This window comes from Lynx rufus, unplaced genomic scaffold, assembly GCF_022079265.1.
Source record: "Lynx rufus isolate CCGP_SWC_20201006 ecotype Redwood Valley unplaced genomic scaffold, mLynRuf1.p SCAF_23, whole genome shotgun sequence".
Taxonomy (NCBI): Eukaryota; Metazoa; Chordata; class Mammalia; order Carnivora; family Felidae; genus Lynx; species Lynx rufus.
Window position 1 is genome coordinate 12,243,140 of NW_025814838.1, and position 23,350 is coordinate 12,266,489.

A 23,350-nucleotide genomic window follows, 5' to 3' on the forward strand; every position below is an offset into this window, starting at 1 on the left:
TGTTGGGTCCCCACCCCCACCCCCCACTTTTTCTTGTGGGTGGAGGTGGAATAGCAAGTTGGGAAAAATAAAAACTTCCCCTTCCCAAACGATTCCCAGCCGTCGGGGGCTCCTGCCTTGCACTTTGCAAAGTTCAAAAAATCCCCTTCCTCTACCCTTCATGCAGTGCGGCCGGCCCCCTTTCCAGGCACTGAATGGCGAATAAAAGGGGGAGTGGGGCTGGGAGGTGGCAATTCAGACCCCCACATTTGCCCCCTCTGAGGGGAAGGAAGCGGTTAAAATCGGGGTCGTGCACTGACTGAAGGGAGACCTTCTCAAGCATCTCCCCTCCCCGCTCCCAGACGCTGATCGCTCGGCCCCTTGCTCTGGGAATCAGAGCCTCGGTGAGTGTCCCAGAGCCGGGTTGGGGTGGGGAGGCGGTGTGAGACACCGGCCCGAACTCTTCTGCGGGGAGCGCCACAGCCCCCTGGGTCCCAGCCACGTGTGCGCCCCTGTCCCAGCGCCGCCGCAGGTGAGGCCAGGAACGGCACAAAACGCCGCGCTTCCCGGGCCCTGCAGGGGGCGCTGCGGAGCCAGCAGCCTGGGACCCTCCCCCCTCCTCCCCCCGGGCCGCCTCCTCTTTCCCACCGGGGGCAGCTCCGGGTCTATAAAGAGAGGCTTCCCGGGCGAGCCGGGAGATTTGGACGCCCCTGCCTGGGAGGTGTGCCAGATCTGAGCTCTCCACCCGGTTTCTTCTCCGCTGTCCCCCCAGTTGGAGATCTGTAAGTAGGGTGGTACTGGGGGGTGGGCAGCTGGGTAGGGGTCATCCTACAGGGGCTGGGGAGCAGCAAGGTGTTTCTGTTGCCATCCTTGTCATACGCTCAAGGACTCTGGTGAGGAGGTGGGGATTCACAGTTTTCATTTCTCTGCTTCATCAACCTAGGTTTTCCCCAAACCTCCATCTCCCCAGGTGGCCAACCAGAAGTGCCACCTTGGGGGTACTTGTTAAAGACCAAAATTCCGGGCTCACCTCCAGTTACACTTGAATCTCCAGAAAAACTGTACTTTAAAAAAAGGAGGAATCCCAGATGATTCTTACGAGACATATCTGGGAGATGTGATCCCTTCAAATCTCAGAGGAGCAGCTTCCATTGGCTTCTAACTTTTATTCTAGGCACAGATAAAGTACAGCTGAACTTCCCTAGAAAGTCATTTCCAATCACAGAGGCGGGCAAAGTAACGCTCTGAGTGGATTTGGAAGCCTGGCTTAATTCTGTTGAAAACGTGCTAAATCAGTGAAAAACACGTGGGCAGATGCTTCGCAGAAAGGCGAGTGCGTTTTTCATGAGTTTAGAGGATGTGTTTGTTGATCACCCTAGAGAGGGAGGGCTGGTTATGATGCAGTTGATTTATCACAGCCCAGTTTTCTTCCAGACTCCCCTCCCCCGTTCCAAAGTTAAAAAAAAAAAAAAATCTTATCCAGGTTGACCCCAAGGGCTTCAAATACCCAGACAGATGGGACAGTTTCGATTTGCATCCATGGCCTGCAGGTGTGTTAAGTAAGAGTGCCCTGGGATTTCCTGTGAGTAGCTGGCTCCCATGTTGCTCTGAACGTCCCCACAAAGTGGACCAAAGTGAGAAAAAGTCTGGCTGATGTCTGTTTCAGTTTTCCCCCTGCACAGAGAGCTGGTGGGGATTTTGCTGCCTGAGGAAGGGCGCCATTCAAAGCTATGCTGATCAAGACGTTGGAGAAAATAGTTAGAAACCCAAGGAGAGGGTTTGGTTACAGTGTTAAGAACTGAGAGATTAAATGGTTAAGTGGCCAGGGTTTGGCCAAGGCAGGTGGATTGTTAGTAAACCGATTTGCATAGTTGTGTTTTGCTTCGTCTTCTCGATTGGTTTAGTTTCCTTAAAGGTACCAATGGAGAGGTTTTTCTGTTTTGTTTCTTTTTACAGACAGGGAACTGGAAGGTGCTGGGCTGAAAGGCATTGGAGGGCAAAGTGTAAAATAGGTTGAATTTCTGTGGAAGGAAGCCTTCCATTGGTGCTTTTCCATTGAGATAGCCACCACTGATGGGATACTTATGTACCAGGCACTGTAGCAGTGTTTGATTTAATTTATCTCATTTAAATGCTGCAATAACCTTTTAAGGAGGCACCATGATGCCTGTTTAGTCAAAAGGCAGCTGAGGCTCAGGGAGGTTAAGTAACTCGCCCAGCATCACACAGCTAGCAAGTGGTGGAACCCATTCCTGGGTCTGTCTGATACCAAGGCTATGTGGTCTTGACCCACCACCTTTTGTCTTTACCATGAACAAAACGTCTTTTGGAGTCAAGTTTCTGGGGGGACCAAATGCTTCCGGAAAGCAAGAGTTTATCATCTTCTCTCTAGAGAAAACATAAGCCGACCTTTTGGGAATTTAAAATAAAACGCACCGTTTGTCCCCTGGTGGTGTGGTAATCTAGCTGGGGCCGATGGGTAGACTGCCATCCCAAGAGTCTAACTCATGAACTAGACGAGCTTTCTCCAAGAAGCTTCTGGGGCTCGCCTGGTACACACCGTGGTTTTTTATTTTCGCATCTGAAATAGACGTGTTCTTCCGTACAAGGTATTTGTTATGGATTTGTTATCATTACTTTTCTGTCCGAGGGCTGAGATTGAGGCAAACATGGCCATGTATGGTAGTGTTTTCCATGAGGCCATACCCGGCTCGCTTGCAAATTAGCGTCGTAACACAGCTTTGTTGGTCGTGACTCTGGGGGATTTCTTGGCCCTTGTCCTTCCCATTTGGGAACAAGTGGAGGGGCCCGGAGGAGAAGACATTTGGGAGGAAAGGAGGATTATTTTTCCCTGCTCTTCTCTTATTTGGATTTTTTTTTTTAATTAAAAAAAGGTTTTTAGCCACTCGGGTTTATTAAACTACTGCTTTCCAAGATAGGAGTAGAAAACAATACCTGGTGATTATCTTTGCCAGACCATATTGCACTGTCAGTGAACGAACTCCAAGGCTCCACAAGACCATAAGGATTACTGTCCAATCCTGTAACGAATTTCTCTAACACTCTTCATTCGGGGCAGGCCCCCACAGTCTCCTACTTCCGTGTCTTCCTCTAGCATGGTCTCCTCTGTGTTCCCTCTTCCCGGAGCTCTGCCCCACCAAGGTTTGGCCAAACCAGCCAGTCAGAATCGTGACTTGACCGACCGCCATCCGAATTGATTCACCTCCAAGGACCTGGGTCTCCTATTCAGCATTTGGTGCTCATTACTGACTAAATCAGTTAGATTAGGACTTGTGATCTTAGGGACCTGCAGGGGAACGTTCTGGAGGCTGTTGATGTCTAGGATCAAGGAGCTGGCAGACTCGGTTCTTGGTGAGGGCACTCTTCCAGGTTCGAAGAAGGGTGCCTTCTCGCTGGGCACTCACACGGCCTTTCTTGACAGTTTTGTTTTGGAGGAGGAAGGGTCTCTTCTTTCTTCAGCACATCGGGGCCAAGCAGGCGGACGCCCTGTTGGAAATTGAAATGGATTTCCGTGTAATTCTCAAATCAGATCCGTGTGAGATTTTTCCGGAAAACCAAGTCCGCTGTTAAATCCGCTGGAATCCTACAATGTCATGAGCAAGTTTGGAAATCCTCCACACCGGACTTCACAAACCTCCGTTTTCCCGTCTGAAAAATGGGGGTGGGGTGGGGGAGAATAGCTCATGTTTGGTGAGCACTTTGGCCAGTCGACACGCTGAGCCCTTACCTGGCATCATGTTACCATCTTGGCAACAACCCTTGGGAGTAGATATTGTTGTTGGCCCCTTTTTACTACTGTGGTCTGAATAACTTGCTCAGGATAGCTTGACTGGCCCAGGAGGAAGACTGGATCCTGCAGATCTAGCTCTTTGTAACTCTAGAGCCCAAGGGATTACCCTGTCGGGAGGATTAAGTGGGATAATGCACACGAAGGGGGTAGCATCGCCTGGCCTCTGCCTCACTTCAGTGGGCGATTATTTATCACGTACGTGCCCAGAGACCTTAAGGATTGTGCTGCATGTGGCACAGCTGGTACTTAGCAGAACCAGAAAGCCTATCTCGTGTGACTTTTGTGTAAAGGAGAAACTTGTCCCTTATTTTCCTTTTGTGTCCTGCCTCCATAATCCCAATCCCTATTTGACATGAAGGTGGTAGTTAGAACCTTCCACTTGAAGATGGCCACACTTGCTCCCCTACGCCAGGCACATCGCAAATTCCAGTTCTACTGGCCCATTTGTGATTCATTTCGGGCCATCATGGCATCCTGGAAGGGCTCACCTAGGAATGGGAACCTATCTGGCTTTTCAGGGGGCTCTTTGGCTCCCTGGGGTCTCTCCGCCTTCCTCCCCTGACCTTTAAACAGTTGAGCCATGGCCACACGTTGGAGGAAAGGCTGAGTTCGGAGAAGGCCAAGCGGGAATTTGCAGGAATTTTGTAAGGCTCAGGTGAGGGAGGAACTAGTTAGTGCTGTCCATTGCTCCTGCACGGGGGAGTCCCGTATCTTGAACCTGCATTAGTGATTCAAGGGTTTGGATGGAACAGCCCTCATCAAAGTCCCCAAGAAAGGGCTCACTGCTCACTCATGCAGGCTTGAACTTGCCCCATTACTATACCCGTTCCTTCCTTCCCCTGGTGAAGCAAACCGTGGAGCAGATGACGTAGAATCTCAAAGGGGCCTCGGTCTGAGACCGCTGGGTCCTGATCTGGGGACACGCTTGCCAGTCCCCCGTCTCCTCGTAGAATGCCTGTCTCCCTGAGCCCCTTCCTCCTTGCCCTCTCGATTCTTCCTTACCCCCTTGGTGTAATCGCGGTCAGTGTATTCTTGGGTGTCTTTCCAAAACTTTGCTACGTCGAATTTCCTTTTTGTCAGACAAAAAAAAAAAACTGGCATTCCGGACATTAGGATTTTTTTTTCCCCACTTAATCGTAGATCTTCAACGTCTTTCTCTATCGGCATGTTTTGGCACGTTTAAAAATCAGCTGTATAATCCTCTAGTATTGGAAAGTACAGCTTCTTACTGAAATAACCCCTTATGGAAACATACCAGCTGCTCCCCATCACTTAGAGTGTTTCAGGGAACATCCTGTATCTATTTTGGTCTAATTATATGAATTTATCTGTAAGATCAATTCCCAGCAATGCCATGGCCAAGTCAAAGGGCACGCGCATTTAAAATGGATAGATATTGAGAAATGTCTGTCACATTCGAGACTGTACATTAATTGTAAGCACGTTATGCCAGGGCTGGAAGATACAAAATACCCTGGGGCTTTGAGGGCCGGAAATGACCACTTCTCTCTTTCCCAAAAGTGTTCTTCATAGGAGCTATATCGTGTCTCTTGCTAACCAAGTTCTCTTGGTAGGAGAGAAAAATAATTTCACTCTACTAACTAAAAAACTTCCTTCTGGAGTTACTTTATTTATTGCTTAATGTTTATTTATTTTTGAGAGACACAGAGAGAGAGAGGCAGCGTGAGCCGGGGAGGGGCAGAGAGAGGGGGAGACACAGAATCCAAAGCAGGCTCCGGGCTCCGAGCCGTCGGCACAGAGCCCGAAGTGGGGCTTGAACTCATAAACTGTGAGATCATGACCTGAGCCGAAGTCAGACCCTTAACCGACTGAGCCACCCAGGTGCCCCGGAGTTACTTTAAACACAATATTTAAGTCAGGGGAGATGTCCCAAAGCAACAGTGAAATGGTCCACTGCTCGCCTTTTTCCTGTTAAGGTGAAGTCGGGCTTCCTTGGGATCACACCCTGGGGAGGTGGGGGGTGGTATGATTGATGGAGGGAGTGCGGAGGGGGCCAGGCCTTGACGCAAGCGAGAGCTTTTCCGCTAAGAGTAGATTGGGCGTCAGGTGAATCTGGGTTTAAATCCCGACTCCAGCTTTTGCAAGAGAAGGCTTTTACTTTAGTTTACTTTCCAGGACCTCTGTAATCTTACAGGAATAATAAATTATGCTCACCTTGCTGAACACTTAGGACACATAGCAAGCTGGGGTATTTAATAAATGGCCTGGCCCGATACCCCATGAATAGAAGGGGCCCAGTAATTACAGTGGCTATTACCAATAACAGATTTAGAATCCAATTGTCTCATGCAGACAGCTTGGGGCAGAGAGAACCGATGCATCTAGGGATCCTGGACCCTCTCCTGTTTCCCTCTACACGCCCGGCTCCTTCCACACCTGCCCCAGGACTTGAACTAGTTTCTCCGATGCGGAGGTCCTTCCAGCTGGTGGACTGTGTCCTAGACCGGGCTCAGAGGGCGTTCATTTTGTCTGCACGGCGCTTAAACTGTGCGATGATTTGACTTGAGTGGCGGCTGTTTCGCACCTAAAGTCAGACTTCTGGGTCGACTGCAAGCCTGGAAGTTCAGGGTCCACATACTCATGAGGTGACCCCGGCTGGAGTGAAGGAGCTCCCACCATCTCTAGGCAGGGTAAGAGGGCTCTCGGCCCAATTGCTCCCGTGACCCCTGGGGACACTTAGGTTTGTGTCTGTGGTCCAAGCTCTTGAGCCGGCCGCTTGGCAATAAAGTCTTCAGGGAAGCTGTCGACCAGGCGTGATGATGTGCAAATCCTATACTATTCGGGCCCTGGGGTATTTGATTCATTTTTTATTAGTGCGGAAGCAGAAAGGGCAGGATCTTTTTACCCCTGCGTCCCTCTGGGGAAGATAAAGCTGATGTTAAAACACACCAAGCTGAACGGTCTTGTGTGGTCCGATTCCAGCCCTTTGATACGGAATCACAGATCCCATAGAATGTCAATGTCAGGCCAGCCCACTTTCTCCCCCCGGATGAAACATGCAAGGCTCAGAGGGGGAGAGTGACTTGGCCACAGGCACCCCGCGAATTCGTGGCGGAACTGGGACTTGTAACCGGGTGGTTTCACAGAGGCTGAAGAACGGCTTGTTTGTGCTGAAAGAATGAAGCTGTGTGGTGTTGGCGGGGAAATCAGGACCACGTGCACAGCGGACACACTGAGCCGTGTTGTGTCACACGTTTCTGGCCTCATTGCCACAGAGCCCTTTGTTTTCATCAAAAAGTTTGAGAGCACCCCTCGATCCCTGAAGTGTCCTTAGTGTCCATCTGTCCTTCGTAATAGTCCTACAGGTGCCCCTTTGGCCCCCAACCTCTGGGTGTCTGCGTCTTGTCTTGGGATGTGTTCACTGCCCCCGTGTCACCTCCAGCAGTTGGCCTTCCGGGCCTTAACTGTCTTCCGCAGAGAGTCCTGGGTTTTCTTCTAAAGCAGTGGTTCTCACCGGGGACGATGTCGCCCCACCCCCCAGGAGACACCTGGCAATGTCCAGAGGCCTTTGGGTTGTTAAAACTGGCAGGGCCAGGGGCGCATAGGCGGCTCAGTTGGTTCAAGAGTCCGACTTCAGCTCAGGTCATGATTTCACGGTTCGTGGGTTCGAGCCCCGCGTCGGGCTCTGTGCTGACAGCTCAGAGCCTGGAGCCTGCTTCGGATTCTGTGTCTTCCTCTCTCTCTGCCCTTCCCCCGCTCGCACTTTGTCTCTGTCTCTCTCAAAAATTAATAAACATTAAAAAAAAAAAAGAAACTGACAAGGGGAGGAGCTACTGGCATCTAGTAAGTATAGGACAGGGATGCTGTAAACAGCCTAGAATGCATAAGACAGCCCCTCCCCCAACAAAGACTGACCGGCCTCAAGCGTCCATGGTGTCAAGATTGAAAACCCCTACTTGAGGGGCGCCTGGGTGGCTGAGTCAGTTAAGCATCCGGCGTCCGCTAAGGTCATGATCTCGTGGTCTGTGAGTTCGAGCCCCGCATCGGGCTCTGCACTGGTGGTGTGGAACCTGCTTTGGGATTCTCTTTCTCTCCCTCTCTCTGCCCTTCCCCCACTTGTGCTCTCTGTCTTTGTCTCTCTCTCGCTCTCTGTCTCTCTCAAAATAAATAAATAAACTTAAAAAAAAAAAACAAAAACGAAAAACCTCCTTGGAAGTAAGGACCACAGCAGGGAACAGGAGACCAGGTTTTGTTTCCACTTAGCACAAGGAGAGTCCTCTGACTGGAACTGGGCCCCTGATCATTGCTGTTACTTTGCAAGCTACTTTTTATTTTCTTCCTCCCAGTGCCTCCCCTAATGCCCCACCTGGGACTTTTTTACCTGGTTGTCACCGTCCCAAATTTTTTTTTTTTAATTTTTTTTTCAACGTTTTTATTTATTTTTGGGACAGAGAGAGACAGAGCATGAACGGGGGAGGGGCAGAGAGAGAGGGAGACACAGAATCGGAAACAGGCTCCAGGCTCCGAGCCATCCGCCCAGAGCCCGACGCGGGGCTCGAACTCACGGACCGCGAGATCGTGACCTGGCTGAAGTCGGACGCTTAACCGACTGCGCCACCCAGGCGCCCCTCAAATTTTTGAAAACTCAAGGCTCTGGGTGCATGCTGAGGCACGTCCTTATAACGATTAAGCCAAATTATCCGGAGCCTTCTACACTGATCCAGGATGTTTCTTGGGTGTGCCTGCATTTCCTGTCCTCAAATGTTCTGCCTGTTTCAAAGAAGACAAAGCAGGAAAGATCACCCTGAAAATACACCTTTATTCAGATTCCACCATAGCTGGCTGTGCCATGATGGGCAAGTTACTTAACCTCTCTGTGCCTCCGTATCCTCATCTGTAAACCAGAGTTGATGGTGCACCCTGTAGTGTTTCTGAGGGGATTAAAGGAGACCATAGCTGGTACCCAATAAAGATTTAGCGGCTCTGATTACTAATATTAATATTATTAACTTGCTAGGCTCACTACATTTTCTCAAGGGCAAATTTGTGAGATTTCATCGGTGTTTGGTGGGAAAAGAGGTCTGTGGCCAAATGTTTTGGGGAGCCTTGGGTCTAAAGGAGTAAAATCGCTTTCGGGTTTTAGGACCTGCCAAAGTCTTGGACGTCCTGATACTGTCCTGCCTTTCCATGCACAGGTGGGGGGTGGGGATGTGGATGGGGCAGGGGTGGGAGGAGGGAGCACTTTGCCAGTGGATTTAACCGCAGAGTCGTTTTCTTTCGAAGAGTATCTCAATCTCCCTGAATCCCACCCAACCCCCACCCCTTAATATTTCAAGGGATTAGGGTTCCAGGGAGCACACTCTGGGAAATGCTGTTCTCGGGTGAAGCCAGGCTTCCTCTTGCCTGTGACCAAAGCAGATTTCGTGCATCGTAACTGTCAGAAACAGCAAAGCCCTGAGAAGCCAGCCAGCTTCTCTGTCTCCTTTTTTGGACAGATATGGACTCTTTACACTCGGTCTTGTTTGTGTTTTTGATTCTTAGATTAGACAGAGTTCCTGGCGACGGGGATTCCTGTGTCCTTGTATTTTTCTGTTGTGTTTTTTGGTGTTTTTCTGACTTTAAAGGCAGCTGACCAACATTGCAATTAGAAGGAACCCAGTTCATTGACATGTTGCTCAGAACTTTCCCCCGAGCCCTCTTGAGTATATTTAGAAACTATTTTATAATTTTTATAATTTTTAGTTGATTGAGTGAGTGATTGAACCGGCTGGGAGGGGTGGGGGGGGCGCGGTTAGGGGACCGAGGATCCGAAGTGGGCTCTGTGCTCACAACAGACAGCCCGATGCGGGGCTCGAACCCACCAACCGTGAGATCATGACCTGAGATGAAATTGGATGCTTAACCGACTCAGCCACCCAGGTGCCCCTTGGTACTATTTTAAAAATGTTTCATTGCACACTAACAAGTGTACTTAACACTACTGAACTGCGCACTCAAATGGTTAAGGTGGTCAATTTTATGTAATGTGTGTTTTAGCATAAAGAAGAAAAAAGGAAGCCAGAAGTTTTCATGGAAGTGAATACTTTGTATCAGAAAAGTGCACGGGGCCGCCTTGGTAGCTCAGCGGGTTAAGTGTCCAACTCCTGATTTCCACTCCGGTCGTATCTCCAGGTTTGGGAGTTTGAGCCCCAGATTACGCTCTGAGCTGACAGTGCAGAGCCTGCTTGGGATTTTCTCTCTGTTCCTCTCTCTCTGCCCCTCTCCCGCTCTCTCTCAAAATAAATAAATAAACTTAAAAAAAAAAAAAAAGGCAGCAGAACATCAGCCCCGTAAGCCCCCCTCGGCTTCTGTTCTTCCAGTTAAGACATCTGACTTGTGTCACCATAGGGACATTTTTGCTTGGTTTTGAACCCTCCTATAAACAGAAGCACGTAGTATGTCCTTTTTTTGCGTTTGCCTTCTTGGTTCAAATGTGCACGTGAGGCACTGTGTGGGGTACCTGCCAGGGTCGGTTCACTTATTGCAAATTCTCCGTCGAGCTTCTGCCAAGCCCATCGGGCTCACGTGGGAGGCAGAAGGGCGGGGGCTGTGGAATCAGACGTGGGCTCAGAACCTGGCTCTCTTACCGTTGAGCTGTGTGACCTCAGGCAGATGCCGTCACCTCTCTGGGCCTCTGTGTCCGTATCTGTTAGGGGGAGCTGACCGTAAGGCGAGATTCCCAACAGCGTGCTGATGTTACTTGCTGACCCCGCTGTGAGTGTTGACTATCCCTGCTGGTATTCAGAAGACTTGGCCCCGGCAATGACCTACGGGCCAAGTGGGAGGCGTGTGACAGCGATATGGCTTACACACGGAAGACAGTGGCATGCAGGTGATACAGTAGCATTTTTCCTTTTTTTTTTTTAAAAGTTTATTTATTTTTGAGACAGAGAGAGACAAAGCATGAACGGGGGAGGGTCAGAGAGAGGGAGACACAGAATCGGAAACAGGCTCCAGGCTCTGAGCTGTCAGCACAGAGCCCCGCGTCGGGCTCGAACTCACGGACCGCGAGATCGTGACCTGAGCCGAAGTCGGATGCTTAACCGACTGAGCCACCCAGGCGCCCCAGCATTTTTCCTTTTAAAGGAAAAGGTCAAGCGTGCAGAAGTCAATGCAACAGCGTAACCCACCTGAGGCACCCCATCCCTCAACCCCAGGTTTGTTACTTCAGATACAACTCCTTCCCACTGGCTCTGAAAAGAAGGCACCCTAAATACATTTTAAACGTTTACTCATTTAAGTGATCTCTACGCCCAGGGTGGGGCTCGAACTCGTGACCCCGAGATCAAGAGTTGCGTGCTCTTCTGACTGAGCCAGCCAGGCGCCCCGGAAGGGACCCTAAATAGATGGAACCACAGTGCCATTGTCACATCGAAGAATTTAACAGATTCCCTAATATAAAGGATATTGTTAATGTTGAATTTTTCTTGATTATCTCCTACATTTTTCTTTCTGGAGGCATGGGTCGGGACTTTGTTTTTTCTTACAACTGCATTCACTTTCTCAAAACTTTCCGTGTGAGGGGTGGCTTTTTATTTTATTTTATTTTTTTAAGGTTTCTTTATTTTTTTGAGAGAGCGCAAGCAGGGGAGGGATAGAGAGAGAGGGGGACAGAGGATCTAAAGCGGGCTCTGTGCTGATGGCAGAGAGCCTGGGGTGGGGCTTGAACTCATGAACCGTGAGATGGTGACCTTAGCCGAAGTCAGAAGGTCAACCGACTGAGCCACCCAGGAGCCCCAGGGGTGGCTTTTTAAAAATGTGAAATGTGCCCTTGCTTCTGATTTGCCCTGTATGTGTGCGTTGTGGGGAGAGAATGTGTGTTTCTTCCCCTTCCTCTCTCCCAATTAGTCTTTTATTGTCCTTGTTTGACTTTTTCATTGTGAAAACGTTCCAACATATGCCCAAGTAGAGAGGTCACTAGGACAGCCCCCCCCCCCCCCAGGCACCTAGCGCTCCACTTTGGTAATGATCAAACTGGGCTTTGTTTGTCTTCATCTCCTGCTTTTCCTCTGTGTCTCAGAGCACCCCCCCCCAGCTGCTTCTAGTTTATAAATTTCTCTCCTTTTTTTTTTCTGTATGTTCTTAAAGAAATGGAGTCATTTGTCCTATGCTTTCCCACCTGTGGATTTCATTGCACCTCCCCCCCTTCCCCCCATGACAGTATATAGTGCGTTCCCTGTGCCTCGCGTTTCCTGGGGTGTTGGACCCAGAGGCTTTGCCCGCTTTGGCCCCCATCCCCAGCCCTTTTCCTTTCTGGAAGAATATTTTCTTGGTGGTAGAGGCACTTTCTATGGCATCCCATCTGGGGGCACATCGTTCTGATCGACTCCTTACTCTGATGGTTAATGTTGATTAACACGTTTAGGTGACCCCCTCCTGATGTATCCATGATAAAGTGCTCTATCCACTTTTCATCTTACACCGTGGGTCTGAAAGTATAGACCCCAGACCCACATTCCTCATCATCACCCAGGAACTTGTTAAAAATGCCAATCCGGGGGTGCAAGTGAGAGAGGGGTAGAGAGAGAGCATCCCAAGAAGGGCAGAGGGAGAGAGAGAGGCAGAAAGAGAGAGAGAGAAGCCAGGCTTGAGCTCGAGCTCGAGACGCGGGACTCGAACTCATGAACTGTGAGATCATGACCCGAGCCGAAGTCAGATGCTTGATGACTGAGCCACCCAGGTGCCCTAGACGGGAGTATTTTTTAACGTCAGTTTAAAGTGAGGTTTTGGTGGGGGGAGTGGGGATGCTCTTGGGATGATGTCCTAAGCAAAACCCGTAAGAATTTAAAAATGCAGGTAATGTGATTGTTAAACCCAGGACCATGTGTCTGTCTGCAATTCTTTGTTTCACTCCTTTTGAATGATGAAGTGATTATTCAGATTTGGGGAATAATTTGCTCATTTCTCCATCTTGTTAAAAATGAGCTACTAGGGGCGCCTGGGTGGCGCAGTCGGTTAAGCGTCCGACTTCAGCCAGGTCACGATCTCGCGCTCCGTGAGTTCGAGCCCCGCATCAGGCTCTGGGCTGATGGCTCGGAGCCTGGAGCCTGTTTCCGATTCTGTGTCTGCCTCTCTCTCTCTGCCCCTCCCCCGTTCATGCTCTGTCTCTCTCTGTCCCAAAAATAAATAAACGTTGAAAAAAAAAATTAAAAAAAAAAAAATGAGCTACTAGATCATGACTCGGGGGAAAAGTAACCACCCACTCTGAGCTTATCAGTTTCTTATCATTGTTATTTTCACCCCTGAAGGAGAAGAGGGGCGGTCGGAGTACTTGCCTGTCCTTTCCTGCCTTGTAGTCTGTGTCTCAGGAGTTGGCTGCCCATTTGTGAGATGTGGGGGTTCTTTTGGTGAACTCAAAGGAGCTGTGAATTCTTCTCTCCTGAAGTAGGGCGTCAACCACACAGTATGTCCTGGTGGCCATACATCCTAACTCAGCCTATGTCTTAGTTCCTGGAGGCACAGCAGCAGTGGGTGGGGGAGGACCGCTGGGGCAGGTGGGAGGAGCTGGCTGGCAGCAAATGTTACTAGGGCAGGGGCAGCTCCTGCAGGAATGGTCTGGAACAGGCTGCTAGACAGAACATTAAGAATCTGTTGCCTCAGCACCTGCCTGGTGGACACATCCAGACGGTGGGAGGAAGAATGGGCTCCTCATGTGGACAGGACGGTCACTGACTTGGAGTTGTACCTACAGACTTTTCTTTGTCAATTACTTAGTGACCTCGAGGAGCTAAGGGAAGTCAGAATCAAGGTTTTGCTTCCCTCCCCGCCCCCCATTCGTTACCAGTTTGCAAAATAACGTCTTGGTTCCCCAGCATCTTACCCGGCCGGCCTTTAAAATTTATTTTAATCATCATGCCTCATGGGTTTAAACGTATTCATCTCTCCATTCTTACCTTTACGTTTCTTACTGATGTTCAAACTCTGCCATATTGGACCAGATAGAACCATAGTTTAATATTTTAGCATACAATATTCTAGACTAATTTTTTTTTATTTTTTTTATTTATTTATTTATTTTTTTTTAATTTTTTTTTTTCAACATTTATTTATTTGTGGGACAGAGAGAGACAGAGCATGAACGGGGGAGGGGCAGAGAGAGAGGGAGACACAGAATCGGAAACAGGCTCCAGGCTCTGAGCCATCAGCCCAGAGCCTGATGCGGGGCTCGAACTCCCGGACCGCGAGATCGTGACCTGGCTGAAGTCGGATGTCTAACCGACTGCGCCACCCAGGCGCCCCTAGACTAATTTTTTAAGTAATCTCTACACCCAACCTGGGGCTCGAACTGAGATCAAGGGTCGCACGCTCCACCGACTGAGTCAGCCAGGTGTCCCAGTGTTCTAGAATTTTATTTTTATTTTTTAATGTTATTTATTTATTTATTTTTGAGAGAGCGAGAGAGAGAACACAGGCAAGGGAGGGACAGAGAGAGAGGGAGACACAGAATCTGAATTAGGCTCCAGGCTCCGAGCTGTCAGCACAGAGCCCGACGCGGGGCTCGAACCCACAAACTGTGAGATCGTGACCTGAGCTGAAGTTGGACGTTTAACCACCTGAGCCACCCACGTGCCCCTGTAGTGTTCTAGACTATTTTTTTAAGGTACTCTCTACACCCAATGTGGGGCTCAAACTCACAGCCCTGAGATCGAGGGTCGCATGCTCCACCAACTGAGCCAGCCAGGCTCAGTGTTGTAGACTTTTAAACATGTATACACACACACACACACACACACACACACACACACACACACACATAATTACAAATATATTTATTATAAATATTTCAATCAGCTTTATTACGATATAATCTACGTACAATAAAACTCACCGTTTTTTAAAAAATTCACTGGCTTTTAAGTATACATACAGCCCAGTGAGTTTTGAGAAATATGTACCGATGTGTAATCACCACCATGATCAGAATATAGAAAATGTTCCTCCCTCCTCCGAAAGTTCCTTTGTGCCTCTTGGCAGTCCGTTCCCCTCCCTGTGCTGGCAGCTAACTACTGATCTGCTTTCTGTCGTAGTGGTTTTGCCGTTTCTTGACTTGTAGGTCAGTGAAGTCATTGAGCCTTTTGGGTCTGGCTTCTTTGGCTCTGCATAGTGCTTTTGAGATTTGTCTGTTTTCTCCCCCGCTGAGTATTCTATTTATACATAATTGTTAAAGGATCTTTCGATGTTTATTTTGAGAGAGAGAGCGTGTGTGCGTGAGCACGGGAGGAGGTGAGAGGCAGAGAGAGAAGGAGAGAGAGAATTCCAAGTAGGCTCCACACTTTGTGCTCAGCACAGAGCCCCGACGTGGGGCTCATTCTCCCGGCCGAGAGATCATGACCTGAGCCGAAATCAAGAGTCGGACGCTTAACCAACTGAGCCACCCGGGTGCCCCTGTACATAATTTTAACTTGGACATACATCATGAATAGCTTTGCACGATCAGTGGTCACCTATTGTACGATTCCATTGATAGGAAATGTGTAGGAGAGACAAAGCCCTAGAGACAGAGAGTAGATGAGTGGGTGCCAGGGACTGGGGATGGAAACGGGGAATGTGGGCAGACCAGTGCAAGGGATGCCTTTTTTGGGGTGATGGGAATGTTCCAAATTTCGTTGTAGTGATAGATGCGCAAGTCTGTAAATTTGCTAGAAGTCATTGAATTGTACGTTTACAGTGAGAGAATTTTATGGCATGGAAGTGGCCCTTGGATGAATAGGTTAAAAGAAAAGGGTGAAATTTCGGCATAAACGCAAGCCACATCCTTGTGTGTCTCTTACCCCTTGTCTGTGGCCTTAGGCTGAACTCCTAGCAATGGAATTGCACGTGAAAGGGTTTGCAGAGATGTTAAGGTTTTTCCATCCATAAGGGTGGCCTGTGCAGAGGCCCAGCCCCTCCAATGCCTGACAACACCGGGAATTACTGATAGTTTTCATCTCAGCCAAACTGATAGGAGAAAGTCAACATCTCACTGCTTTCAGATTCTTCCTTTACTGGCGAGGTCGAGCACCTTTTTCTCATGTGTAGTGGCCGTTGGAAGCTTTTTGTAAAAAAAAAAAACCAAAAACAAAACCCGATTTTTGTTGATCATAAGTTTAACAAAAAATTAGGGAACCACAAATACGGTAGGGGCGCCTGGGTGGCCCAGTCGGTGGAGCGTCCAACTTCAGCTCAGGTCATGATCTCGCGGTTCATGAGTTCGAGCCCCGCGTCGGGCTCTGTGCTGACGGCTCGGAGCCTGGAGCCCGCTTCGGATTCTGTGTCTTCCTCTCTCTCTCCTCCTCCCCCGCTCACTCCCTGTCTCCCCCTCGAAAGTAAACACTTTGAAAAATTAAAAAGCTACAAAGACAGTAAAAATACATAATTAAAAGTATACCCATGTTCACAGTAGCATTATTCACAATAGCTAAAACACGGAGGCCAGTCAGGCGCCTATCAACAAACCAATGGAGGAGCCAAATAGGGTGTATACCTCCTGCGGAATAGTATTCCGCCTTGAAGAGGAAGGGAATTCTGACACATTTGCCAGCCTAGATGAACTCTGAGGACACGATGCTGAGGCCAGTCACCAAAAGACAAACACCACTTGTACGAGGAACTTAGGGCAGTCAGAGTCCTAGAGACGGGAAGTAGAATGCTGGTTGCCGGGGGCCGGGGGAGGGGAGTGGGGAGTTAGCGTTTCCTGGGGACAGGGTTGCAGTTCTGCACGATGTAAAAAGTTCTCAAGGTGGATGGGGGTGACGGTTACACCCCAGTATGAATGCACTTCATGCCGCTGAACCGCAATGACCCTTAAAAATGGTTGATAGCAAATTTTGTGCTACGTATATTTTACCACGATGGAAAAAAACTGGGAAAAAATGATAGAGAGTGAAAAATCCCAGGGGTGCTTGGGTGGCTCGGTCGGTTGAGCATCCGACTTCAGCTCAGGTCATGATCTCGCGGTTTGTGAGTTTGAGTCCCACATCTGGCTCTCAGCTGTCAGCACAGAGCCCGCTTCAGATGGTCTGTCCCTCTCTACCTCTCCCCACCTTGTGCTCGCTCTCTTTCTCTCTCAAAAATAAACATTTAAAAAAGAAAGTGAAAGGCCCCTCACACTTAAACTCATTAAGTGCATATTTCTCCTTTTTTTTTTTTTGCCTGTATTATTGTAAATATTTTATTTTTTTTCTTTATTAAATGTTCATTTCGAGAGAGCGAGAGTTGAAAGGGGGAAGGGCAGAGGGAGAGGGAGACCGAGGATCTGAATGAAGCAGGCTCTGTGCTGACAGGAGAGAGAGAGAGAGCCAAATGTGCCACTTGAACCCACCAACTGTAAGATCATGACCTGAGCTGAAGTTGAACGTTTATCCAACTGAGCCACCCAGGTGCCTTGTATTCTAAATACTTTAAAATAAAAATGGGGGGGGCGCCTGGGTGGCGCAGTCGGTTAAGCGTCCGACTTCCGCCAGGTCACGATCTCGCGGTCCGTGAGTTCGAGCCCCGCGTCAGGCTCTGGGCTGACGGCTCAGAGCCTGGAGCCTGCTTCCGATTCTGTGTCTCCCTCTCTCTCTGCCCCTCCCCCGTTCATGCTCTGTCTCTCTCTGTCCCAAAAATAAATAAAAAACGAAAAAAAAAATGGGGTATTATACCTACTGTTTACACTCCTTTATTTCATTTTTTTTTTTAATTTTTTTTTTCAACGTTTATTTATTTTTGGGACAGAGAGAGACAGAGCATGAACGGGGGAGGGGCAGAGAGAGAGGGAGACACAGAATCGGAAACAGGCTCCAGGCTCTGAACCATCAGCCCAGAGCCTGACGCGGGGCTCGAACTCCCGGACCGCGAGATCGTGACCTGGCTGAAGTCGGACGCTTAACCGACTGCGCCACCCAGGCGCCCCCATTTCATTTTTTTAAAAGCTTTACTGAGATATAATTCACGTGCCATGTAATTCACCCATTTAAATGGTACAATTGAATGGCTTTGAGCATATTCACAAAGCTGTACGTCCGCAGCTGCGATAAATTCCAGAACATTGCCATTACCCCTAAAGAAGCCCTGTACCCCTTAGCTGTCACCCTCCCGGGCCCTGGCAACCACCGATCTGCTTGAATCTCTGTGGATCTGCCTGTTGTGGGCATTTCGTATAAAGGGCATCCTACAGTCTGTGACACCTTGCGACTGGATTGTTTGACTTGGCGTAATTTTTTTGAGATTCTTCCGTGGTGCGGCGTGGATCAGTACTTCTGTCCTTTTTCAGGCTGAGTAATATTCCACTGCATGGATAGACCGCATTTTATTTATCCGTTCTATCTGTCCACGGACACCTTGGTTCCTTCCCTGTGTTAGCCATTGTGAGGAATGCTTCTGTGAACTTTCGCTACGAGGTTTTGTGCGGACGTCTGTCTTCTTTCCTCTTGGGTTTACACTTGGGAATGGAATTGTTGGATCCTATGGTATCTCTGGGCTTAACTATTTGAAGAACGCCTCTCTTTTATTTTTATAGTAAACAGTACGACGTGGGCCTCTTTGGATGTCCACGCACGTAGACCTCACTCTTGCCTCGAGACCCCTGGATAGCAGTATCTTGTCGCATGAAAATAACGTGGTTTGTGGATCTGGTGCCATGATGGCTGACAATAGGCAATGATGCAGACCCTCTCGTGAGGGACTTTGAGTTGTTTGCATTCTTTGGCCAGATAAACATACCGCACGGAACATCCTCCTACTTGGCAGAATGTTCCCTAGGCATGCGAGGCAAGGGCTTCGACCGTCTTTGGGGCTCGGTTCTGGCCCAATACTGATGCTGTCGCTTTATTCCACAGGGGACCGACCAGGCACCATGGCGCAGAAGGGCCAGCTCAGCGATGATGAGAAGTTCCTCTTTGTGGACAAAAACTTCGTCAACAGCCCAGTGGCCCAGGCCGACTGGGCCGCCAAGAAGCTGGTCTGGGTCCCTTCGGAGAAGCAGGGCTTCGAGGCAGCCAGCATCAAGGAGGAGAAAGGGGACGAGGTGATCGTGGAGCTGGTGGAGAATGGCAAGAAGGTGACGGTCGGCAAAGATGACATCCAGAAGATGAACCCGCCCAAATTCTCCAAGGTGGAGGACATGGCAGAGCTGACGTGCCTCAATGAGGCCTCTGTGCTGCACAACCTGAGGGAGAGGTACTTCTCCGGGCTCATCTACGTGAGTGTCTCGGGGCAGCCAGTCCCTTCGTGCAGGCCTACGGGTTGGGAGGGGGAAAGTTTCGTTGGAAAGGGGCCCCATGGTGACGTGGGATCGTTCAGACTTGGGTCCAGACCTCAGCCCCGCCTCACTTAGTTCGGTGACACCAGAAAATGCTGCCACTCACCAAAGCCTCAGTTTACCTGTAGGTGAAATGGGAATACCCCCCCCCACATGTGAAGGAAGTGCAGAGATGGCACGTGACCCCACATGCGACGTGCCAAGGGACATCTTGGAGGTGACAAGCTGCGCGAAACCTCTTGGGAAGGCTGGACCCCCTGGGCAGCCAGGCGGGAGGCGACCTGGGGGTCTGGCTAGGTTCTGCGGAGGCCTTCCCTGGCACAAATGGGAATACCTAGATTGGACCCGGGACTCCTCTGGGTCGGCCGTGCAGACCAGAGCTGCCCTGTCCACTGTGGTAGCCACCGGCCACCTGCGGCTAACTAAATTTAGATGCAAGTTTCTTAGAAGTCGGAATGCATCTCTTTTTTTTCAACGTTTTTTATTTATTTTTGGGACAGAGAGAGACAGAGCATGAACGGGGGAGGGGCAGAGAGAGAGGGAGACACAGAATCGGAAACAGGCTCCAGGCTCTGAGCCATCAGCCCAGAGCCCGACGTGGGGCTCGAACTCACGGACCGCGAGATCGTGACCTGGCTGAAGTCGGACGCTTAACCGACTGCGCCACCCAGGCGCCCCAGGAATGCATCTCTTTGGTGGCACTGGCCAATATCCAGTGCTCGACCGCCACCTGAGGCTGGTGGCTGCTGCATTGCATAGCACGCTTCTGTCCCCGCAGGAAGTCCTATGGGGCAGCCTGGGATAGATGATGGGGCACGACATGACTCGGGGTGCGCACGTTCCTTGTGGGTTTGGACCGACTCCCCGGAGCCAAAGGGACCTCGGTGGCCCCCTGGTGTTCAACTGCTGGGCAGAGGGCCCTCGGGGTTAGACTCGGTCTCTTTGCCTCTCGGAAAGGGCACGCCGATCCCTTGGGTGAGTTACCTCAATTCTCTGGCATTTCGTTGCCTTCTCTATGAAATGAACGCAACAAGAGTACCGTCCTCACGGAGTGGGTTACGCTGAAAAGAAAGCACTTGTCACGCCTCTGGGCACATTGTCAGCGCTCACAACGCTCGGTGTTACTGCTGGTTATGCCGTTGTTAGGGTCTTGTTTCTTGGATCATTTGCAAATTGGCAAAGACAGTCACTTCATCATTGTGCCCTCCGACCCCGTCCCTTACATGTTGCCGCGTGAAAATTACCAAAGCAAAGCAAACCAAAAAAAACCCTTGTCATCTATAAAAATGCTCTGCAGACTTTTTTTCCTAATTAGGAAATTAAGTCACGTTCATCGCAGGAGATTCGGAAAGTTCTGAAAAGCACAGCCGACACAGAAACCAGTCCTCGCCCAGAGATCACAAACTGATAAGATGTTGCCATGTTCTCGGTGTTTCTCTGTGACTATGGTACATGTTTACCTATTTACGAACCTGTGCACATAGGTTAGTGGCTCGCTCTTTCTTCTGCATGAGTCAAGGCCGAGCATTCCCACATTTCCATTATAACCCCCCAAAATACCCTCTTAGGGGCTATGTAATCTCTAGGGTAACCCATGTTGTGTAACTTGACACGTCTTACCTCATTTAACCAGCAGACCATCCGCTGAAAAGTATGCTTGTCCCATTTTACACATGAGCAAGCTGAGGCTCAGAGAGCTAAAGCCTGTCCTTAACTGCCCTGAGCGGGGAAAGTACCTTTAGTCCAAGCTGTTCCTTGTACGGCAATACCATCAACCTGGAGCTGTCAGCACAGGACGGACGTTTCTAAGGAGGCTGGCAGGCAGGGAGCTGGGGTAAAGTGGGAGTTCTCCCAGGTCTCCCACCGAAGATGTGTCCTCTCCCGGGGGGAGGTCAAGGACGGGCCTGTGTGTAAATCTCCCCTCCTGTCCTCTGACCCAGCGTTTGAGCCCAAAATAGAAACCAGGAAGAAATGAAGGCCTCCTGAAGGTCCCAAGACCCAGAATATCTAATCTGACAAACAGACGGAAGCTTTGATTCATTTTTTTTTTTAAATTGTTGCTATGCTTCCCTGCACAGATTAGACGCAAAGCCTCCCGGCCTTGTGACCACGTGCCTACTCCTGTCTCCTTCCTTTCTGCTCAATTTAATCACTTAAATTGAACCGGTTGTCCGTGATGGAGATCAAGAAGGAAGCGGGGGAGGGGAGGCACAGCCAGTTAGTCTCCAAGCACCTGACAGCGGGAGGTACAGCCCTTGAGAGCAGGTGGGTGTTGGCAGGTGATGCTGGAGCATCCGGTGTGTGTGTGTGTGTGTGTGTGTGTGTGTGTGTGTGTGTGTGTCCGTCCATCCATCCGTCCGTCTGTCCAGCTTTGCCCTTGGTAATGAAGAGAACTTTCCCCTCCGTTCTGCAAAGTACACCTCAAATCAAGACTATTGTCCTCTTGGTTCTAGAAGAGTCCATAGAAGCCACTGGGTCCTATTTCATGAGCCTTTTGATGCAGGTTCTTGCCATCTTTGTGCAGGTTCTGATCCTGGCACACAGCAGCGGGGGGGGTGGGGCGCTGGTGATTCTGAGTCCTCGCCCACCCTCACCTGCCCTTCTGGGCGCTGGGTTCCCTCTGCCCAGAGCTTAGCGCGACCACTCAGCAGTTGGCTCTATTTTTATTACATGGAGGATGAGACCAGGGTTTCGGGCACAGGAAGATCAGTAAAGTGTGGGCTTTGCCTGTCCTGGGTCCCATCCCAAGTCCTTCCCAGCGTGTTGTGTCCTTGACCCCACTGGTGACAGCAAAGGTCACCTCCCACTCTGCACATGACCTGTCCGAGGCAGAGACCTGACCTGACTTGCCTGGGAAGGGAGGGACCTGTGTCACACTCGGCTGGCCTGCCCAGCTGGGGGATGCGTGGGCTCTTGCTTGTTCTGTTTGCATCGCTGTGGGATTCCAGGGGTTACTCGGCTCAGCCCGTGCCCCGAGCCGCTTGGTAATAAAGAGGAGGAAGATTAGACACACTTGAGCTCGAGGCAGATGCAGGAGATAGTTTCTAACACGATGGATGGAGTAAGAAAATGTGCTGTATCCGTACAACAGACTATGATTCAGCCTTAAGGAAATCCTATCATATGTGGCAACAGGGACGAACCTAGGGGACATTATACTGAGTGAACTAGTCACAGAAGTAGCTGAACTAGTCACCAGCTGAAGTAGCTGAACTAGTCACTGAACTAGCCAGTCACAGAAGGACGAACAATCAGGATGTCACTTACCTGAGGCATCGAAGATAGTCGCGCTCAGAATCACTGCAGAAGGGGGGTTGTCAGAGGTGGGGTGTGTTGGGGGGTGCGGCTAAAGAAACCGGTGGGGGTGGGGGCCTGGGTGTCTCAGTCGGTTAAGTGTCTTGATCTTAGTTTGGGTCATGATCCCAGGGTCCTGGGATCGAGCCCCACATTGGGCTCTGCCCTGACAGCATAGAGCCTGCTTGGGATTCTCTCTCTTCTTCTCTGTCTGCCCTTCACTCAATCTCTCTCCCTCTCTCTAAAAATAAATGAATACATTTAAAAAATTAAAAAAAAAAAAGAAAGAAACTGGGTTTTAGAAAAGTTAAATAACTTGATAAGAAACAGCTGGGTCTTGAAGCCGGGAAGGCTGGCCCTGGGAGCAGTGCTTCTAACTGCTACTCATTTATTCCTTCCAATGATCCTGGGAGACAGAGGCTCTTACCGCATTTCAGAGACCAAGATACTGAGGCTCAGGCGTGCTTGGTCCTGTTGCTGCGATTCAGGCAAGGTCTGGCTGCCTCCAGGGCCAGAGTGATGACCCCTGGATGGTAAGGGGCTGTAGGATATCTGGAGGCTTGAGCAGGAGGTGATGGCTGTGGGCTGGGGCATGTGGGGATGATGCCACGGGCACCATTAACTTTGAGCTCGACAAGCTTTACGTGCACAGGAGCAAGAAGTCTAACTTGTCACTTAGGATTTCTTGAGCACCTACTAGGTTGTAAGCCTTTGGCCCAGAGTGAGTAATTTTTTAAAAATGGAGGAGTTAATTTGATACATCTCTCCCCCTTCCTCTCCAACTGCCCCCCCCCAAAAAAAAGAAAAAGAAAATCTCAGTTGCTGGCATTGCTTTAAAAAGCAGCCCCTGGGCCATCCTGTTAGGTGGGCTGTGGGCCTTGTTTTTGAATAGGCCTCACTGCTCCCTGTTGTCTCCCAGACCCTGAGGCTGAGAATTGTTGGTCGTTAATCACCTACCTATTGTTCTCCTCCTACCTGGCTTACTTTAGTCCCATCTGACGTGCTTGGTCCCTGTAAACAGTAGGACTTTCCACCCCTGTTTCAAG

The 23,350-nt window shown here is 49.8% G+C and overlaps 1 protein-coding gene across 1 annotated transcript in view; it reads left to right on the forward strand.

The window, feature by feature from the left end:
- MYH11 (myosin heavy chain 11) overlaps positions 1-23,350 on the forward strand; it is a 126,774-nt gene continuing 103,424 nt past the window's right edge. The window contains exons 1-2 of the mRNA XM_047087306.1: positions 1-383; positions 18,589-18,950. Coding sequence (XP_046943262.1) covers positions 18,606-18,950 — 345 coding nt within the window. The 5' untranslated portion in view covers positions 1-383; positions 18,589-18,605. The remainder of the gene's footprint in view (positions 384-18,588; positions 18,951-23,350) is intronic.